At 33.4% G+C, this 21,324-nt stretch overlaps 4 protein-coding genes and 1 pseudogene across 4 annotated transcripts; 3 read left to right on the forward strand and 2 right to left on the reverse strand.

The window, feature by feature from the left end:
* Nucleotides 1-368: 368 nt before the first annotated feature.
* On the forward strand, nucleotides 369-2,503 carry LOC120139552 (mannan endo-1,4-beta-mannosidase 6-like). Its single transcript, XM_039154727.1, is given in 7 exon segments — nucleotides 369-386; nucleotides 388-566; nucleotides 649-931; nucleotides 1,041-1,235; nucleotides 1,346-1,468; nucleotides 1,555-1,766; nucleotides 1,942-2,503. Coding segments are annotated over 7 exon segments (1,443 nt in total). The 3' UTR covers nucleotides 2,375-2,503.
* Nucleotides 2,504-2,509: 6 nt separating this feature from the next.
* LOC120139551 lies at nucleotides 2,510-5,118 on the reverse strand (annotated as a pseudogene).
* A 1,666-nt stretch (nucleotides 5,119-6,784) lies between these two features.
* Nucleotides 6,785-9,969, forward strand: LOC120139512. Its single transcript, XM_039154702.1, has 7 exons — nucleotides 6,785-7,451; nucleotides 7,780-7,860; nucleotides 8,094-8,168; nucleotides 8,719-8,763; nucleotides 8,844-8,933; nucleotides 9,039-9,140; nucleotides 9,657-9,969. The coding sequence occupies exons 1-7, from the start codon at nucleotides 7,008-7,010 to the stop codon at nucleotides 9,837-9,839; spliced, it is 1,020 nt and encodes a 339-aa protein (XP_039010633.1). The 5' UTR covers nucleotides 6,785-7,007; the 3' UTR covers nucleotides 9,840-9,969.
* Nucleotides 9,970-12,025: 2,056 nt separating this feature from the next.
* Nucleotides 12,026-12,864, forward strand: LOC120139504. The gene is made up of 3 exons (XM_039154697.1): nucleotides 12,026-12,514; nucleotides 12,588-12,662; nucleotides 12,736-12,864. The coding sequence occupies exons 1-3, from the start codon at nucleotides 12,056-12,058 to the stop codon at nucleotides 12,862-12,864; spliced, it is 663 nt and encodes a 220-aa protein (XP_039010628.1). The 5' UTR covers nucleotides 12,026-12,055.
* Nucleotides 12,865-13,650: 786 nt separating this feature from the next.
* Nucleotides 13,651-16,255, reverse strand: LOC120139523 (transcription elongation factor TFIIS-like). Its single transcript, XM_039154709.1, has 2 exons — nucleotides 16,065-16,255; nucleotides 13,651-14,934 (listed from the first exon to the last, which is right to left on the reverse strand). Exons 1-2 carry the CDS (start codon nucleotides 16,230-16,232, stop codon nucleotides 14,029-14,031), a joined length of 1,074 nt encoding a protein of 357 aa, XP_039010640.1. The 5' UTR covers nucleotides 16,233-16,255; the 3' UTR covers nucleotides 13,651-14,028.
* Nucleotides 16,256-21,324: the final 5,069 nt, after the last annotated feature.

The raw sequence follows: 21,324 nt of genomic DNA on the forward strand, positions 1-21,324 counted from the left end.
TATTCACATCTCAACCAATCCTTGTCCACTCTGAACCCTAAAGCCTGGACCTAAAACTTAACTTGGGAGTCACAAGCTTTAAGCTCCATCACATGTCCTTGCAAATTGTAATTACTAAATACCCTTTTCTTCAATTTCAGTTTCTAGTGTCTTCTCATCTTACCCTATCTGTGCTGCATATCACAGTAGCGAAGCCATTGGAAACATTTTTTCTTGGCTTCAAAGCTACATAAATCATCCCCTCTTTGATACTCTTCTTGTTTCACAATTTCAGATTTGTAAACAGATTAGTTTACTACTTACTATGTGTAGGGTGGTCATAGAAGTTGTAGCACAAGACACATGTGTAAATATGTTACCTTCAAAAGATGCAAAATGCAGCTTTTGGGGTCAATTTTCATTGCCATGGATACTTGCAAGAGATGCTTCGTTCTTTCTTTGGCCTTTCTCGTGTTTTTCTTTGATGATTCTGGGACCAATGTCTTCGGTTTTCAAGGGGAAGAGCTGATTGAAACCATGGCGGATGAAGTCCTCGATCATACCCCGCATCTTACCGCGAGACAAGGGTATTATACATTTTCATAAGAACTTGCTAATGCTTAGGTTTCGAAGCTTGCACATAATGTGTTTATGATTTACTATGTTCAGGATGTATAATGTGGAAGAGTTGGAAGATGATGATGACTGGCAAATGGTGCAGACCAAAGGGAACCAGTTTGTTGTCAATGGTCAACCTTTCTATGTCAATGGATTCAATACCTACTGGCTGATGGTATTCGCAGCCGATCTATCTACGAGAGGAAAGGTCTCTGAATTGTTCCAACAAGCATCTTCGGTAGGACTAACTGTTTGCAGGACTTGGGCTTTCAATGATGGCCAATGGCGAGCTCTTCAGAAGTCTCCTTCGGTTTACGATGCGGATGTATTCAAGGTACTCATTTCACTCTGAATGCTGACTTTGAACTGCTTGCATACGCACCTGGAAATGACAGTCATCTGAATCAGATAACTAAGTCTTCACTTTGAAAATTATATTGCAGGCCTTGGATTTTGTGGTGAGTGAAGCAAAGAAATACAAGATCAGGCTCATATTGTCATTGGTTAATAACTGGGATGCATATGGTGGTAAGACACAATATGTTAAGTGGGGAAATGCTTCCGGCCTCAACTTGACTTCAGACGATGAATTCTTTTCTCATCCGACTCTTCGTAGTTACTACAAGTCCCACGTTAAGGTAAGTTCTTTTCCACTATATGTTCAACAGCTCTGTTTGTTGAATTTGCTGATGTATATTCAGTGGTTCAACACAGTGAAACTCATCTGTTAACTTTTTGGGCTATATAGGCAGTGCTAAATAGAGTCAATACATTCACAAACATAACTTACAAGGATGACCCTACGATATTTGCTTGGGAACTGATGAACGAACCTCGATGCACCTCAGATCCCTCTGGGGATACGCTGCAGGTTCGGTTTTCTTGTAAAAAGTAGTAGTAGAATGAAATTAGCTTTGCATATCTCTTAAGCCTCTAAATTCTAGTATTGTGCTCTAGTCATGGATAGCGGAAATGGCAGCACACGTGAAGAGCATTGATGCAAAGCACTTGGTTGAAATCGGAGTAGAAGGATTTTATGGACCCTCAGCACCTGCAAGGACTAAGTTCAATCCGAATTCATATGCAACTCAAGTTGGAACCGACTTTATAAGAAACCATCAGGCTCTTGGCGTCGATTTTGCATCTGTTCACATTTATGCCGATTCCTGGTACAAGCTATCACCCGTTTTTAAGTACAGTAGACATATTCTATGTACTTCCTATGAATCACATATTAACCTTGAGCATACGCATCTTTCAGTCTCACTTTTATCTCTTAATCATATCTTCTTCTAATTATGCATGTGGAAACTTCGTAATAGATTGTTTAATTGATCTGTGAAGGATTTCGCAAACTATTTCTGATGCTCATCTCCAATTCACAAAATCATGGATGGAAGCCCACATAGAAGATGCGGAGAAATATCTAGGAATGCCTGTTATCTTCTCCGAGTTTGGAGTATCCTCGAAAGACACCGGCTACAACTCATCATACCGAGACACTCTCATTAGCACGGTGTACAAAACACTCTTGAACTCGACAAAGGAAGGAGGGAGTGGAGCTGGGAGCCTTTTGTGGCAGCTCTTCCCCGATGGAACGGACTACATGGATGATGGCTATGCAATTGTCCTTTCAAAATCTCATTCAACTGCAAACCTAATATCCCTTCATTCAACGAGACTCGCAATCTTTAACTCCAGGTGTTCTTGGCATTGCCGTTGGGGTTGCAGGAAGAAAAATTCCTTGGAGATATTCCTCAATCATGATTATCTTTAAAACTGCTTATGACCAGGTGCTGGGTCTTTGGAAGCTGCTATTGTACATGCAAAATGAGAAATGAAATAGAAAGCAAGGAACAAATAAGATTCTTTGTGGATTTGTAATATCTCATTTCTATTTCAATTGAAAAACTGAGACTATTTCCATAAGAGTTCCTTAATTCTTTGAATCCAGTAAATTTAAGATAAATACTACAGACTAATTTCGGGTTTGCTATTGGTGAGCAAAATGCTAAGGCTAAGGCCAAGACACACTTATATAAGGAACTACTCTGATGTAAAGGGGTTGGTTGCAGCAGGCCTTATATAATTGAAATCTGTGAAAGGGTTTGTGTTGGACTTTGGGCTAGACGCCGGTGAAAACGTCAACTGCGTGTCGGTCCATCGCTTATCAAAGTTTGCAATGCAGTGCTTCCCGGCAATTTCAGGACGAAAACTGGGTTGGATCTCCCTTGCCTCTAGTTTCCTCCAGTTTATTGTCTTCAGCCACTTGCATCGCTTTATTTCCTCACTTCCGGTTGGTCCACTTCCAAGGCGCTTACTGGGATCTTTATGTAGAAGCTAAAACATAAGAAAACCAAATTGTTAATAATCAGTTCCTAAAGATCAGTCATTCAAGATTTTTCTTTAGCAAGAGCTCTCAGGTGAATCAAATAGAAAGGACAGTTCTAGGCCGGCAACATCCCAGCTACGATCATTAATTCATCCAGAAAGATGGAAATAAGTTTAGGGACACAAGACTCTGAAAAAAGGAAATGAGAAACATAAATTAAGGCTTTGAATATTTACCCCTTTCAACAGAGAATGTGCTCCACTAGAAAGGTACTTAGGAAGCTTCATCCTCTCCTTAATAATCTTTTGCTGAACCTTTTCCCTGTTTCCAGTAAAAGGAGGCTGCAAGAACAGAACGAACCAAAAGTTAATGTTTAATTTCCCTCAACTACCATTACAAGAAGAAAGCTCGCAAAATGCTCCTACAAAAGCTGAAACAAAAGGCACCTAAAGAGCAAAAAATAAATGGTAAACCAGTGAAAGTAAGCATTTTTAACATCAACAAAGTGACATTTGATGCAAAAAGAAGAAGCAGAAAAGGATTTTTTTTTATAAAAAAACTACTACCTTTCCAGTAAGCATTTCAAATAATAAAACACCAACACTCCACCAATCTGCAGCCTTATCATGGCCCTTCCCAGTAATTATTTCAGGTGCCATGTATTCTACTGTTCCACACAAGGAGTTTGATCTTGTATTTTCCTCAAATTGCTTAGCCAGACCAAAATCAGTCAAAATTACCTACACAAAATAACAAAGATACACGATAAAGATTTATTCAATATTCCTGTTACACCAAGCACAGATAAAAGTTTACAATGGGGGAGAAAGTGAATACATGGCCATCAGCATCCAAAAGGATATTTTCAGGTTTAAGATCCCTATGCATTATGCCATTTGCATGAAGGTGTGAAACCGCCGAAACGATTTCAGCAGTGTAGATACGAGCCAGATCCTCTCTGAGAAACAATAAAAAACATAATCAACCATTTCTTGGACAGGTTAAAATAAAAAAAGAATACAAAGATAACAATGATACCTGAAAAGACCATGATGGTGAAGTTGAAAGAAAGATGCCCTCCGTTGATGAAATCTAAAATAAGGTACAACCTATACTTGGTCTGTAAAAGAACATATAAAAATCATTAGTACAAGGCATTGTGAAATTCTAATTCATAGATGTCTGTTAAAGCATTTAAAAAGAGGATTTTCAATGGAGAGCTAGAAATTACTTGAAATGAGTATCTGAGCTGAACAATGAAAGGGTGATCAACTTGAGTTAAAATATTCCTCTCAGCTTTCATGTACTCTGCATGATTCTTCTCCATTATCTTGTCCTTCCGCATAACCTTCATCGCATAAATTTCTTGTGTTCCCTTTTTCCTTACCTGATATACTTTCCCGAATGCGCCCTGACCAACCATCTTCAAAACCTCAAAATCCTCAACACGAATACTGCTGACCTTCATGTGATCTCCATTAAAATCTTCAAGGGACTTGTTATTGTCACCATCTTCAACCGAGAGCTCCTCAACCTCGTTATTGGTTTCTTCGATAATACATTCTACAAGATCCACTCCATCCCTTGTCTCACATAAAGTGAGTTTGCTTAGCTTCAAGGATGGACAGACAAGAGAAGATGGGCCGAGCAAAGAATGTGATCGGCTGTACACAATAGCTGGTTCATCATAAACAAGCTCGATCACATCCTTAGCTGAAACAGTATTCTTTAATTCACCACAATTGACTTCTATTGATTCCTGAACTAGCAGGGGACCGAACACATCAGAAAAAATTACTTCAACCTGATCAGGTAAAACAGCTTCTGGGAGGTTTGCTTTAAATAGCAACTGATCGTCAAATGGTTTACATCTACGACCCTTGGTCAAAGCAGATAACCGTGATGAAACCATGTTGCCAAAGAAGCAAATTGGTCAATTGAAACACGATTGATGACCCCCTCCTGAAAAGTCTACTAAATGATGATTACTGCAGGACTCCTATCAATGGCCTTGGACGAGATAAAGCTGAGGTATGCGATAGGAGTTCCAAGAAACTTGGAAAGCAAGCAAAAGAGAATCCACAAGAAGGTTTTCTTGTTTCCCGATTTGCAGGAAACTGTGGATTCTCCAGTAATTATTGAATTCATGAAGACCATGCAATTAAATCTGCTAATCAAGATTTCACAAGAAGCTCGTAAAATTAGCAACCAAAAAAAAAAAATTAACAAGCAAAAGAAAAAAAAATCAAAACTTGATCTTTGGATGATAAGCACAAACGAAAATAAAAACTTTCGAAGAGAAAATCACCAAGATCAAGTGATCAACACAAACACCTTTTTGACAAAGTGGGTTCATTCTTTTTTATTCTATTTCTCCGTGTGTATGGTGTTTGGGGGGGGGGTGAACCTTAATATTCATTTGAAAAATTAAATAATAAATACCTATTTGAGTTGAGGAAAATGTATAGGATTTGAAGTCCCTACTTTAACGCAAAAAGGATGAAGAAACCAATGAAAATTGGAAGAGAAACGTTTTAAAAAACAGAAATCCGATTCTCTATAAAACTGAAAAATTGGAAAAACTTATATTAAAAGAAACCAAATATGATGAATGAATCGAAACTTGATAATAAAGAACATCGAAACCGAAACAGATGCAGATAATCAAACAGTTGGTGATAATATTGGTTAACCAATGCAATGATTATAGAAAGAGAGAAAAGGGTTAACGTGAAACGAAAATACCTGAAGGAAGAAGAAGCAAATTGAAACGAGACGAGACGACACACCGCCGCTTTTTATAAAGAAAGAAATATATAATTGGAGGTGTATAACAACACTACTCTCCGCGTATTAATTAATGCTTTCTTTATTTATGGTTGCCATTCCCATTCTTCCTTCTTGCTTGGCAGCCGTCACCTTTTCTCTAACTAATCTCTATTACTTATTATTCTTTTTTTTAAAAAATATATATTAAAAAAACATCATTTTTTATTTGGGGAAACTTACACGCAACTCCCTTTCTTCCAAGGAATTGAATGTTTTTATGTATTTTCTCATAATTTGAAATAGGGTGAATGAATAGATTTTCATTTTTTTTTAGGAAAAATAAGATGTCTAAATAAATAATATTATTTTGTTTTTCAATTATATATCGTTGTTTTACTTGAATTTGATTCGAATTCTAATCAAATAAATGATTTGATGGATGTTAGAATTTGTTAGATAATAGGTTGAAAATAATTAAAATAAAAATTAAAGCAATGATAGATTTAATTTTTTAATATTAAGCATTTTATGGAGAAGAAGACTTCGAAGAGGTAGAAAAAAGATATGTTGGTGAAAATATTTAATATATTATTAAATAGGATTATGATCCACTTACACAACGCAAAGCTCTTTAGTTTTGCACAAATTTATGACCGTTGGATAAGTGAAAATAAATGGCTGAGATTAATTTTTTTTCCAAGTGAATATCTTCTCATTTCATACTCTTAATCTTAACCATTTATTTTCATTCATCCAACGATCCTAAATCTGTGTAAAACTAAAAGAGTTTTACATTGTATAACAAGATTCTATCCCTATTAAAATATTAAAAATGTTAGAACATTTTTTACAATATATATATATAACATTTTGAATATCAAGATGTTAAAATGCTGTAAAAATTTAGATATATTTAGTAACACATTAGATATTTAACGGGTCGGGACTAAAATAATCCATATTTAAATAATTTGAAAAATAGAGGGATCTTCTTTATCAAATAAAAATCGAGTGACTAAATGTTTATAAAACGAAAAGCACAGGGATAATCTTCAGAATTTTTCCAAAAAACACTATTCATATATCCACAAAGATCAGTCTGGCTATCAATTACCATCACAACCTGTTATTGAAGTGAAATTCAGAGTATTTTTCATGGACAAAATTGGAGAAAATTCTATGTATAAACTAGCCCACTGCCTACTATTACTATACTATTAGGCAGACGTGCAGCGAGCGGCGTCGAGTTGGGTTTTAGTTTAGCCGATAACCTTTTGAATTACGCTGAAGATTGGGTGATTGGGGTATTATGTGCAACTGCGTCCGGTGGACCTGGAGGAGCGCCTTCCGGTTTTCAGTCATCGGACCTGGAAACACAGAGCTCGGTAACTCCGAGATTTCATGTACCCAATTCCCGATTTTCAGAAATAATGGCAGATTACAGCTTTTGAAATGCGCTGCGAAAGCAAACCCTTCTCCAATGCCAGGCTCAGAGGGAGACAGATATGGCCAGTTGGAGTTTGAGGACAAAGGGGACAATGAATTCGAACTCCGACGACGTCGAATTAATGCTAGCTTGGAGAAAATTAGTGACGACAATGGGAGAGATAGAAGTGGGGAGGAATTGGTTAGAAAGAAAATGAGGAGGAGGCAAGTGATGAAGAGGTTAAATATGGTGGCAAAGCAAGTAATAAGCATCCAGTCTGCTCAAAGCTTAGGCTTTGTGTCTCAATTATGGGTGGATACCACCTCAGTTAGTACTTTTCTCTTCGTATTAGCTTAATTTGGAATCTTGGTTTTCATAGTATGTCCGTCAATATTTCATTTCTGGGGAGTATCTTAGTTTAATGCCTAGTTCCATTATTACTATTACTATTTACATTTTAATTCCAGAAGAATAAAGCAAAAAAGTTTCTTTTGGATGCCAAATTGTATGCCTTTCGTAGCATGTTTTGCATTATAGCCAATTTGTTCTTTTATATAAAAATAATTTGGCTTTTTATTCTTTCCCTTGTGAGTTTTAGCAAAAGTTAGCCTAGGTTATCTGCGCCAAGTTGTTAATACATATGCTTTTGTTTCAGTGGGTTGTATTGGTTGTGGAGGTGAGGCCAAGCTTGCTCTCTGGGGAATCAGAAAGGTTTCTTTTACAAGATGTTGCCAAGGTAATAGATAATGTGTTTCTGCTCTGCATTTATATTCTGCTACGTTCCCGATAGGGCTCATGTTTGATGTCTCTATAAATCCGTCTTCTAACAAAAGGGAGTCCGAGTCTGTAGGTCAACGATTATGCTTGCCTTTACAGTTATTTCTGATTACTTTCCTAGTTTCCTTGCACGTATAGTCGCAACAGTTTTCTTTTTCAGATAGTAACTATGTTTTTTTTTTGCTTTTAAAGGTTGGTGATGTTGTGCTTGTTGAAGACGAGAGAGTGATGGAGAAGGATTTTAAAATGATTGGACTTGAGACGCTGGTAGGCATTGCTCCATGCATATCTTATTTTCTCTGTTTGGATGTAAATATCTCATTTTTATCTGTATGATCGTTGATTATTCTGCTCACGCTGAAATTGCTGTTATCTTTATGGTACAGAGTGCTTTTATGCAATTTTTGTGTATTCAATCCTATGAAATTCTCATGTTTGGTATGATGCGATGGTGATGACTAGTTTCTCATTTGAAATACAGCTGTATTGTTTCGACTTGCAAGTTTCAGTTGTTTTGAAACATAGTCCCTTGATTTAGAGCCCAGATCATTACTGTTTACTGTGCACTAGAAACTCATTTCACTTGGAATAAACTCGTTTTTGTTTTCACTAAATTTTAAAGTTTGCACAGTGATTATTCTTGTTTTTCCATGTTTCTAACTATTGATTTATGAATGAATGAAGTTGATATGCTAGATTCTCTTAAGATATCAAACGATTCCTTTTCTTATGATTATTAGGAATTGCTTTTTATTTGTTTCTTCATTTTATTTCTTTAGATTATATTTCTGAGAGCTTAATTTCTGGTGTTTGTTAGGTAGGATACAGAGTTGTAACTCAAGGACGTCAAAACATTGGGAAGGTGAGTACATACTTTATGTACTAGAAACTCTGCTTATTTCAGGGTGCTTTATATGATTCTAATATTTCATATAATTCTAGGTGCGGGGCTATACTTTCAACATTAATTCAGGGGCTGTTGAATCTCTTGAGTTGGATTCTTTCGGGATATCCATCATTCCATCAAGTTTGGTAGTGTTACTGCTCTTTTATCTTTTAATACAGTTAATATCTCAAGTCATGAAGATTGCGGATTTTTTCTGTAGTTTCACTGTCATAATCAGTTTATGGTTCCAGGTGAGCACTTACGCTTTGCTTGTGGAGGATGTGCTGGAAGTTACAGCTGATACAGTAGTTGTTCACAAAGCTGCAGCATCACGCATACAGAGGCTGACAAAGGTATCTTACTCGTCACTTAATATTTCCATGTGCAAAGTCAGGCGCTTGCTTGCCGTCATGTAGATATGCATGCCTATTAGGCCCAATCGAACTCAGTAATATAAGCTAAACAAAAGCTTATTTTGCCCTCTCCCCTGCAATCATAACTCAGACGCTTGTATTCTGGCAAACGAGCTACATTTCCGGAGTCTGGTTTAGGGGACATTGTTATGATCCACGGGTAACTTTTGCATTCTTGTTGAGATCTCTAGTATAACTACTCCTAAGTTGAAGGCATCATGGAAAACACCAAACGCTATTCAATTGGTGCTGCGTGTGTTTCATATTTGTTCATAACTCGAACTTGGTTTAACACCCTAAGTTGGATAATAAGTTCTCTTGTAAAAATGGAGAAGCTGATACATCCTCACCTCTTTCATATTTGAAAATGTTTTCCATCAAATGTGCTTACTAGTATGTCTTTTTATCTATAATATAAACTCCACTATTAGTATAATCTCCGACTGCTTATGCCAGGGTTTCTGGGATACCAAGAAGGCTGCTATTTCGATAGATGAGAGTACAGAGTATGAGGATGATGATGAGCCTCTCGAATTTGATGATGGTTGGAGAAATCAAAGGGGTTCTAGTGGCCAGAGATCACGTTCAAGGATGAGGAAAGCAGATGATGATTGGGATCTTCCAAAGGATTACTTGTGAATCGGTTTGGGTCTCGATCCCTCGAGTCTCATTCTTTGGAATGTAGATATCTCAAATGAATTTATAGAAATCCCAAAGGTCCTTACAACATGAAACCCATTATCCCATCTTTTTTTCCCTTTTGAATCATTTCACTAGGGGTGTAAATAAACTGAGATTGAACGAATAAGGTTATGTTCATGTTCATATGTTTATTTTTTAATGTGTTCATGTTCAGTTTGTGTTTGCTTATTTATTTTTAAAGGTGTTCGTTTATTTATTATTCGCGAACAAATGTGTTCATTTATATGTTCACGAATGTGTTCATTTAAAGTTCACGAACATGTTCACTTACGGTCCTCTAGTGTTCGTTCGTTTATATGTTCAATTTTTAGTTTTACTCTTTAATTTGTAAGTTAAAAAATAGTAAAATTATGCCAATTGTAACTCCTTAAAATTTTAACTTCTATCATATGTTCAATTTAGTCCTTATATTCACCAATATTTAAAATATAAAAAAATAAAAGGAAAATGAGAATTGGGTAAACAAGCTTGTTTGTGAACATAAATGAACGAATCGATAAATTAGTTTGTTCATGAATATAAATTAATCGAACACACATCTATTTGTGTTTGTTCATTTATTAAATTAACATAAAAAAATATTGTTCATACTCGTTTATTTAACTTAACAAACGTTATATAAACAGTTGGCCGAACTTTTTGTTCATTTACACCAATACATTTAACCAAAAGTTTGCATAATCAAGGTGTAAATTATGCGAATGGATGTTGGTGGTGAAATGAAATTTGAAGCCAAAGCCACAATCTATGAACTTACTCGAGACTAATGCCATAAAAATGAAAGAGCGGTATTGTATTGTTTGGAATCATTTTGCACTATGTTTAGACATACAGATTGTGTATGGTATTGTGTTCTTAAGAGTCACTCTGCCGTATCTTTAGAGTTCAATTTGTGTACCCATGCTCTATATTATCTGTGCTCGGGTTCATGCATGCGATTGTTGGGGAGAAAATATGAAGGGTTAAGGAGTAATTTTGCTAATGTGGTAAATCAAAATCAACAATTTTTTCATATTTTTAATTTTTCAAATTTATAATCGAACTTATTTAATTATATCAATTCTATTTTTCGATTGACATTAATCATTATGGTGATGATATGATAGTTAATAGTGTCGACGTGCGGTCTTTTATGATATGTCATCCTATAATATTGATGTGATAGTTTATGTGTGAGTGATGATATGGTAAATGAGTTTAAATGATTTTTTATTCGAATTTGAGGACATAATTGATTTTAATTGAAAGTTTGAGAGTTTATTTAATCTTTAAGAAGAAGAAAAAGAATTCAAGAAATTATTAAAATTTTAAAATTTATTAAAAACACTAAAAAAATTTGAAAATATAAAAGTAAATTAGAGTTTAAAAATATTTATAAATAAATAAGCGATTAAAACATTTAATTTGGTTAGATTAACATTATTTATTATTCGCGAAACAAATGTGTTCATCGAATTAGTTCGGTAGAAGAATAGTTGTTTTTTTAATATTCGATTAACAATTAATTTGGTTCGAGATCGGTTAGTTAACTGAATTATATAAAAAATATTAAATATTATATATATTATATATATTAAATACATATTTTAAGCTCAAACTCCTTAAAAATTAAGATCCAATTATTTTTCAACCACACCAGATACATAAATTGTACAAAAAAGTTTGAATTATGAAAAAATAAATAAAACATACTGATATGCTCCCTTAATAAACTATTGATATCAAGTAAACTTGGAGTGCAATGACAAAAGAAAAATAAAACACTTTCATTATAAATGAAGTTAAAACACAATTTTGAATGAAGATTATGACATTGAATTTCCGTCTTTTATTTATTAAAAAAAGAGGTGAATAAAATGACATAAGATTGTAGGTTCAATCTTGAACCGTCCCTCTCTTCCTTTTAATCAAAATAAAGGGATCAACCATTACTACCATTTTATGTATCTTAAATGATCTTTTCTTTGAGTAAAGAAAAGTAAAAGACAAGAGAATAATACTTTAGCTGTTTATATAAATAAAAAGTAGTAGCCGTTAGCGCCTGCTTCTTTTCAAATTCAAACTCTCCTTATTTTCTTTATATCTCCCTCTCCCATTTGCCCCCCAATTGTTTCTCTTTTTTGTCAGAAAAAAAAAAACTCAGATCTCGAATAATGGCTACGCCGGAGTTTCATCTCAGCGACCGTAAACCTCTACAGCCAAGGAATACAGCCGCCGCCAATGCCAATTTCATGGTGGTGCTGAAAGAAGGCTCGAAGAATAAGCAAGTGAACTCGAAGCCCAAACAAGAGCACTGTCTGGACGATGTTTCGAACAAGGAGAACCTGAACCATCATCACTCCACGCCCGCGGGTACGAAGAAGAATCAGACGATGGAGGAGAAGGAAGCGTTGGATTTGGATTACTCGTTGGCGGAGGAGCTCAGCGCCATAAGGAAGAGGATGGAGCGGCTGAGATCGGATAAGGAGAAGACGGAGAAGATGTTGAGAGAGAAGGACGCCGTGCTCGATTCGCAGATGAAGGATATGGAAGAAAGAGGACGGTTCCAGGAACAGCTGGAGATGGAGGTGGATAGGTTGTTCAGATTAAAGGAGTTCAAATCCTATTGCATGGTAAATCAAGCTGGAAGAGTTTTAGTTTCTTAATTGTTTCTTACAGATTCATCTGGAATTGATTTTGAAACAGAGGATTTCCCCGATAAAGTCATTGAGGGAGAGGCAGCAGGGCGGTAGTAGGAAGAAGAATGAAGTTCAATTGCTGGTATGTTGTTTTTAGCTTGATTTAGAAGAAATGAAAGCCAGAATGCCGATTTGGTTGGATCTTGTTTTCTCAGGGTGCAGATTGGGAGGAAGAATCCATGGATGACAACACATTGCAGAGCCCAACTCCATCAGATTCTTCTGAATTTGTTGGAGACTATAATAATGGTGATTTTCAAACCAAAGATACCTCAACTGTATGATTGATTTTGATTTTGTTTAAAGCTACCTCAGCTGTATGATTTTTTCCCAAAGGAAATATTATACTAAAGTAGTAAAGTGTTACTGGGAATTCAAATCAAGAGGCGCCTCTTTGATTTTGACTTCTAACATTTTCCCCTTTATCCGCAAGCACTACCGGCAAGTCCGATTTTTTTATTTTATATAATCCCAACTCTATTTTAAAATTCAAATCCATTTACCATCCACATATTTAAATAAAATTACGAGTCCTAATTAATTATTTTATCCATTTAATTCAATTAGTATAAGTGTTATATTTATTTCAGATTAATCATAAAAAGATTATTATACGTTTCTCTTATTGTTCCTAAGAGCACCCCATTCCTTCCCCTAAATCCCCCTCCCCCTCTCCCTCCTCTTTAAATAGGATTAGGAATTAAAAAACCAATATACGTATCTAATAAAAAACTAATACATAGGTATTTTTTTCTAAAATAACCAAAGATAATTATAAGATATTATATGTTTAATTTTTTTTAATCTATTGACAATGCGTACGCCAAATTTTCTTAATCTATTGACAAGACAAATATGCATTTATTCGAACCTAAACCGCTTCTAAAGAGGACAATATTATCTTTATCACTGAGTAGACTCCGAGTAGTGTCTGTATTCATTTCAAATCTGCTGCGAATAGTAATTAAAATATTCAAGCTCAAATTTTATTCGAATCCAAAAATGCAAGTCGAATGCTGTTCGATGAGAAAAATAAAAATTGAAACATGCGTTCATTTATAGCGTTGTTGATACAATAACGCTACTTCTAAAACTAAAATTCTCCCTACCCTTTAATGAACAAATAAACCTACGAGGGTCATGACTTGTGATAAAAAGGAACAAGCAAGCTACTTCACATGAAACGCCTCATGCCTTCTGCAACAAGAAACTGACAAAGAAATTACCAGTGTCCCTGGATGTGCATCCAAGCTCAATCTTTGCCGCAAGTCGAGTCTCTCTTTCAGGAAGCACATAAGTTGTGATGCCGCTAAGTCATCAGTCAAATGCCTAGTTATCCCTATCAAAGTCCCTATAGCAGATAAATATGAATCAAAGATTATTTTTAAGTTAAATTGATCCCTACATCTTCACCGCATGAATGAACGACAGATCTCTAGATTCTCTCTCTAACAGAATTTCCAATGGTTGTTGCAGTTTACACATGTAACGTACGTTGTCATGGGTTCATCTGCACTCCTTGTCTGCATTTGGTAATAAGTGGTCTTACGTTGACCACAACGACCACACTTAAATTGATCCGTCGTGGCCTTTGGTGCAAGACCTCGCTCACAATCAAATAAAGCTTTTTGTTTGATTTCATTATTTTCACGTTGCCTTTCATCACTAGCCATTTCCTCTGGGGTCATTGAAATAAGCCTTTCTGGAATCACTTCTCCCAGAAGAACCTTCCTCCTTAAATCTGGGTTCTTTGGATCCTTCAAATTGAACATTATAGATCTGTACTTAAATTTCTGGGTGCCATTTGATTTACCCATCTTCTCGAACATCACAGATTCTACAGCTACAGCAACTTCGATGGGATCACAAGCATTAACTTGACCAAACTTTTCCTTGTCAACCTCACTGGGAACTTTAGAAAAGGCCTCTACAAGAATCTCTCTAAATTTGTCACGCAGTGGATCATTGCACTTGGCCATTGATGTCAGCTTTGGTGGACCAGCAGATGGCTGCAATGGTTTCTTTACATCAGGTGCTTGTCTTACATCCTTATAAATCTTTTCAACCTTATCAATCTCTCCATTTGATTCCCTCTTCTCAACTTTGACAGGTTTTACTGAACCATCTTTTAATACTTTCTCAGCCTTCACACTTTCTGTATTGGACGGCTTTTCAGACTTCATGGCACTTGGCTTCGGTAGTTTCTCCAACTTGACAGCACCAGTGGTGCCGTTTTTCTTGCTCTTGGCAGTCTCCTCGATAACAATTTTTTTCCAGAACTCAAGCAAGTCAGAAGCCACAGTTTGAATCTTCTCCCTGGGATGCTTTGTGAGGGGCCGAAGCCTTTTTCCAACCTGTAATATATATGGGAGATAAGTTTTTCTGAAGTAAACAGATTCAACAGCGCACATATCTACATGGAGAAGATTATATAGACTTCGAAAAGATACACTAATAGGTTCAAATTAACAAACATGATTGTAAATCTACCAAACATGCTGTTTTCCTATCTTTTTTGTGGTTGAAAAACAGCTTGTTTTTCATTCATTAAAAAATTAAAATTACAACATAGAATATTTTAGGGTTTTCATGGGAGAGGGGTCAGAAAATTAGAAGGATGGATGTAGAATTTGAATAGAAAGATAGAAAATATTTTTTCTTTCCATTAGTGTGCTTGGTAGGAAAGATGGAAAAATTGAAAGAAATAGTAATTTTCTTTCCACATACACATTCCCTCTTTTCATCATTCCACCAACCAAACACACCCTTAACAAGCTCGATGATTAAAAAATTGGGGTTCTAAAACGGTGCATGGAGAATGAAAGATAGAAAGCTTCACCTACTTTGTTAGAAAGAAAAGTAGGATAAATTAGATGGACTGTTATTTTCCCACAAACCCAAGAAAAAGATTGCAGGGTAAAAATGGGAAAACTATAGAATCTATTTTAAGATTTTTCAACTATATACTCCTAACTACGACAAGAAAAGAGCATAGTTTGGGTCAAAAAACATTCCCTACATTAAATTTCTCCCAACTTTCTATTCATCCCTTCTAGTCGGTGGCCAAAATCATACCACAAAAGAAGAGCCTCCCCCTGATAATAACCTAATATAATTTAAATATTCATATATTTAGTACTAGAAGCAATGCGATTTATTTGCCATGGGAAGCTAAAAGGCAGTGCAAAATCACAGATTCACGCAATCAATACTTTTTCACCGTATTAAATCAGCTTCTCTGAACAAAGAACCCATATATATATAATTAATTAATTTTTCCTTCTAATATGCAGTCACAAAATTAAAACAAGTGTATGCTCAGGTGCAAGTTTATATATATATATATATATATATATATAAATTTATTCTAAAAAAGTTTTAAACATATATATAAATGCACATGTACATATGAGATAGTTGTTTCGTCAGAACTAAAATAAGTAAAAAATATATATTAATGGCGAAGGAAGTGAGAAAAGAAAACCTTAGTGGAAACAAGAATATCGTAACTGACGGGGAAAGCCTTGAGCTGCTTCAAGGCGTCGACGCATCTTGAAACGTCGGCGCCGTTGGGGAAAACGACGTCGGAGGAAGCGGCCAAATCAGCCGCTTTCTTGGCGGCCTCGAACAAATCCACCAGTTCCCTCTCCATCCGCCAAAATTAACCTAAGAGTTTGAAAGAAGGACGTGGGGAATCTTATCCTTTGCCTTTTATAGGGTTGTTAGGAAAATAGACCGGAACCCAGATGAAAGTGATAGTGGGTTTTGGACTTTTTTTGGGTTTAGGATTTCTTTGGACCGAACTGGGTCAAGATCTAGGCAGAAACTTAGGGGATGGTTTTCTTGAAATACGGATCAAACGGTTAAAGATCTCGGGCTTCCCTTGATCCGAAGGGAATGGACGGTCCATGATTTATTGTTGTTTTTGTTTCCTTCATTTGGGATTTGCTCTATACTGCTGGGCTTTTTATATATGTTTTTATTTATTTTTTCAAATAATCTAAGATAAATATGAAATTATATTTGTTCAAAATCTTTCTCAAATATTAACAATATACACACATCAACAAATGCAACTGCTTGCGTCCGAGATCTTTAAACATAACAATACTCTCTTTAACCACTAAAGTCACTTAATGAGTTCATATTTGTTTTTATTCTGGTAAGACCATTGTAATGTTTTATTAATTGTAAATAGGGATGAGCACGAAAGGGGTAGGATCGAATTTTTTGTCATCTCTGCTTTTATCTAAGAATTACTATCCAACATCTTATCCTCTCCAGCTTTAGCGAATCCATTCGGCTTTTGATGAGTGAGGATTCTGATGAGGAGGGTATAGCATTGACCGACAACGGCGGGGACATGGCAATGAAATTGGAAAAACATGCAATCGGTGACGATCTTGAGGAGGATAAGCGCGAATAGATGACAATCTCCATGTGTAAATGCTAAAAGTCCAATGTTTCAGTTGCATAAGTAGGAAATATCAGCATATTTTGATATACGGTTTATGTGTTATGTAGATTAAAGTTGTGATTAAAATACTATTGTTGTTGTAGATACAAAATTTTATGCTACAGAAGCGAAAACAAATTATTTATAAAAATATAAAAAAATATCTAAAATATATGATAATATGACATTTTTCATGGATGTCATATTTACGGTTCATTTCTATTTATTATCTCGATAATTTTATGAATAAATCTCTCTGTGCCTTCACTAATCTTGCACTGCTTTGAGAATTTAACAAGGTGGTGGTTGTTGCAAATGATGATATTTTTATTTATTTGTTTGTTTGTTCAGCATAAAATAGTGTGTGAATGATGATGAAATTAATGTGGATAAATAAGACGATCTCTACTTGTGTGCAGCAAGTTTCGCCACTCCATCATGTGCCATGTCCATTCTTAGTGGGCTCATGGAGGGTTTGTCTTTTATGTATAAATATATATAAGCGTGAATCACACTGGTTTATACCATCTTCTCTTCAATAATAATACATGAATGTAGATTGCACTCAACCATATCTAATAGTCGCATAAAGATTTCTTTGGATTTGGAAAGGGACTTGCATTTTCAATAATTTTGAAGGTCAACGTTTTCAATAATTTCTTTGTATAAATATATATTTTTTTAATAGTTTAAAGTGTTTATAAGATGATATTTATTTAAAAAATTTCTTAGCAGTTAACAACGCGCGAACACCATACAGACACAATTATTCAAATTTAAGATCTCTAAAAAAATATCATTCTCTTTTATCATTAAAATCTATTTATAAATTCAACTTTTTATGAAAAATTTCATATTCTTCACAATAAAATAACTTTTTAGAATAGATACCTATTTTAAAATTTAGCTCAATTTTAAGGTTTAATTTGAATAAAAAAAATAAGTTCATACATCTAATTAGATAAAAAAAAATTACATATATAAATTAAGTTTAAATATTAATTTGAACTCAAAAAGTAAATTTTAAGCATTAAGATCCTCTCATGCAATATAACTTTTTTTTTTAATTTTGTATAAATTTAGGATCGTTGGATGAGTGGAAATAGAAGACTGAGATTAACTCCTTATTTTTTAGGTCAATATATTCTCATTTCCTATTGTTAATCTCAATCACCTATTTTAACTCATCAAACTATCCTAAATCTATATAAAACTTAAAAAAATATTATATAATTAAATCTTATCTCAAACTTTGATCCTGGTATAACTATTGTTTTCAAAATGAATATATATATATATATATATAATATACTTTTGACGAGCATGGTTAGGGGTGTTCATTCGGTTAAAACGGTGGCCGACCGAACCGAATTAAACATAACTGAATTAACCAATTTTTTTTTCTTTAACCGTTAACTGAACCGAATTTTTTTTTTCGAACATATTAATCGAACCGAATAAATTTCGGTTAATTTCGAATTAACCGATTTTTTTTTTAAAATTTTCTAATTTATATAAAAATTAAATATTTTTTAATTCAAAAAAAGTTTATAATTAATTTAAATAATATATAATTATAAAATAAAAATTTTAGATAAAATTTTTAATTAATTAATATTGATTTAAGTTTAAAAGTTATTGGATCTTAAATTATTAATTGGGTTTTAAATGGTTTGGGCTTAGCCCATATGTTATATATAATATATTTAATATTTTTTAATTAAAAAACAGTTTACAAATAATTTAAATAATATATAATTATAAAATAAAAAATTTATATAATTTTTTAATTAATTAATATTGATTTAAGTTTAAAAGTTATTGAATCTTAAATTATTAATTTGGTTTTAAATGATTTGGGTTAAGCCCATATGTTATATATAATATATTTAATATTTAAAATTTAATTTCGGTTAATTAACCGAATTCGAACCGAATTAACCGTTAACCGAATTCTAAAAATTTTCTTAACCGTTAACCGACCGAACTAATTCGGTAATCGAACCGAATTAACCGAATTAATTCGGTTCGGTCGGTTAACCGAATTAGTTCGATTATTTGAACACCCCTAAGCATGGTGAAAAAAATAATAAGATAAAGGAAGGATTAATTGACACTGTATCCTACAGTATAATAATTATTTTCGAAATCATTCATAAAAAAAAGTATTATTTTCGAAATTGACCCCACCAATTAAACCAAAATCATAGACAGAGCCCGTGAAGCGCTGTTCACGATGAAAAATATTTATTTTATCTGAATTTTTCATAGCAAACTACTTCATTAGATTAAAACTTAAATTTTATAAATTTATCCAGTAATTTTAGTAATTAAATAAAATATTATTTATATTATTTAAAAAAATTAAATTCAAATAATTATATTTGCATAATGTATGTACGTTACTAATAATTAAATTTCTTTAAAATAAATATTAACTTATAACTATCCCATATTATTTAAAAAAAAACTTAAAACTTATTGAGTGCTTAACAAGCATATACTTTTTTAAATTCGTTTTTTAATTACTTTATCATTAGGTTTCAAACAATTAGATGACGTGATAATTTTTTTTCTGATGTTTTGGGTGAATTTTTATAATTATAATTTTTTTTAAAGTGTTATTAAATTGATGAAATATATTATTGTACCAATTAAAAAATTATATAATTATTTTTGTTAACAATTTAATGAAGAAATAGTAAAATAATCAATGTTGATAATGTCGGTAATTAAATTGAAAGTCTTTTTAGTTGAGTGACCAAAATAATAACAACCTCATAACTGGGTGATTAGCAATGAATTTATCCTTTATATCATAATACGATGTACTAAATAACTATTTTGCTCTTCTTTTTTTAATATAACTTATTTTGTTCTTGAATAAAAAACAAAGAAAATCAACGTGAAGCGACGAATGGGATGCGGTTGTTACTGAGCGACGACGTGTTCAAGCCAATCAGAAAAAGGAACACGTGTATTTCATGCAATCCCCTTTACCTATCCTTTGTTGTCATCTTATATTAAATAAATTTGCACACATCAATTTACGTCAATAGTTAAAGGAATCGTTATTATTTTTAAATGTCATGAGTTTGAGTACTAAAGACTGCAATTGTGATTAGTATAGGTTTTGTTTATTGGTTACAAATTTCTAATCTTCAGAATCAATTAATTATAATATATTGTTTTTTAGTATTTTAAATATATTTATAGAAATACAATTTTTTTCTTTCTTCTATTTTCCTTCCGTTCTTCCCATTCTCTGTATTTGTATTTCTGTTAATGGTTTTCGATTGAACAGAAAAATTTTCAACATTGAATTGATAGTACGAGTTATTACTATTTTTTTAATGATTAATATATGTTATAATGTTTTAATCTCATCGTAGATGCTTAACATCTTAGACGAAATCATGCAATCCAATAATAACAACCATACATGCTTTGATGGATGTATTCTATCATGACGAGTCGATGTTACATTTAATTTCTCATTGTTATATTTAGCAAGAAATTCATTATGGGGTTATGTTGTTGTTATTTGCATGGATATACATTGTTGTTTTTAGTTGTAAATAGCAAGTGAATGTATATTAGTTGAGGCATCTCGACAAGACCACTACTATATCAACATTCAACAATAAAGGAGTCCACATAAGTATCTTGCATCGTATAAGTACATGTAGAGGCATTTCAATTAGAGGTATATCTATTGATACATCTCAATAGTTTTTTTTTAAAAAATAAATAAATATTGAATTTACGCACAAAAAATCAAAAAGATGAATTAATAATTTTAGGGTTCAACGACCATCCATGGTCGACGATGATAAAACCTGGTGATAAATAATGACGATGATAAGTGGCGGTCAGTGATGTGAACTTTGACTGGATTCTGGAGTCAAATTGATATTTTATATAAACTTTAAGATTAAATTAGTATTTTATGTAAAGTTTAAAGATAAATTAGTATATTATCTAAAATTCATGGATTAAGTTAAAATTAACTATTTTATTGACATATCATATTATCAAAGTTAACGACCTAGTAACCAGGATAAGACTGATAGAAAACAAAAATACCAAAACCAAATTTTTAAAAAAATAATGACCCAAATAAAACAGACCAAAAATATAAGGGACCACTATTATTTACCCTACAATTTATACAAGTCCTTAGACTTGAATCAACGTCGGTGAATCAACGTCGGTTTACTTAATAATCCATTTGATTTTGTAGTGTAGATATATCAAATACTATAAAAAAAATCCAAGCCCCAATTTT

This window comes from Hibiscus syriacus, unplaced genomic scaffold (genome assembly GCF_006381635.1).
Source record: "Hibiscus syriacus cultivar Baekdansim isolate YM2019G1 unplaced genomic scaffold, ASM638163v2 tig00110761_pilon, whole genome shotgun sequence".
NCBI lineage: Eukaryota > Viridiplantae > Streptophyta > Magnoliopsida > Malvales > Malvaceae > Hibiscus > Hibiscus syriacus.

What these genes read in the sequence shown, in the direction of transcription:
- LOC120139512 (XM_039154702.1), top strand. Translation starts at nt 7,008, where the DNA reads ATGTGCAACTGCGTCCGGTGGACCTGGAGGAGCGCCTTCCGGTTTTCA. An exon ending in GACGTCAAAACATTGGGAAG is followed by an intron (nt 8,764 to 8,843) that starts GTGAGTACATAC and finishes ATATAATTCTAG; the next exon opens with GTGCGGGGCTATACTTTCAA. An exon ending in GCATACAGAGGCTGACAAAG is followed by an intron (nt 9,141 to 9,656) that starts GTATCTTACTCG and finishes TGCTTATGCCAG; the next exon opens with GGTTTCTGGGATACCAAGAA.
- LOC120139504 (XM_039154697.1), top strand. Translation starts at nt 12,056, where the DNA reads ATGGCTACGCCGGAGTTTCATCTCAGCGACCGTAAACCTCTACAGCCA. An exon ending in AGTTCAAATCCTATTGCATG is followed by an intron (nt 12,515 to 12,587) that starts GTAAATCAAGCT and finishes ATTTTGAAACAG; the next exon opens with AGGATTTCCCCGATAAAGTC. An exon ending in AGAATGAAGTTCAATTGCTG is followed by an intron (nt 12,663 to 12,735) that starts GTATGTTGTTTT and finishes TTGTTTTCTCAG; the next exon opens with GGTGCAGATTGGGAGGAAGA.
- LOC120139523 (XM_039154709.1), bottom strand. Translation starts at nt 16,232, where the DNA reads ATGGAGAGGGAACTGGTGGATTTGTTCGAGGCCGCCAAGAAAGCGGCT. An exon ending in ATATTCTTGTTTCCACTAAG is followed by an intron (nt 14,935 to 16,064) that starts GTTTTCTTTTCT and finishes TATATATTACAG; the next exon opens with GTTGGAAAAAGGCTTCGGCC.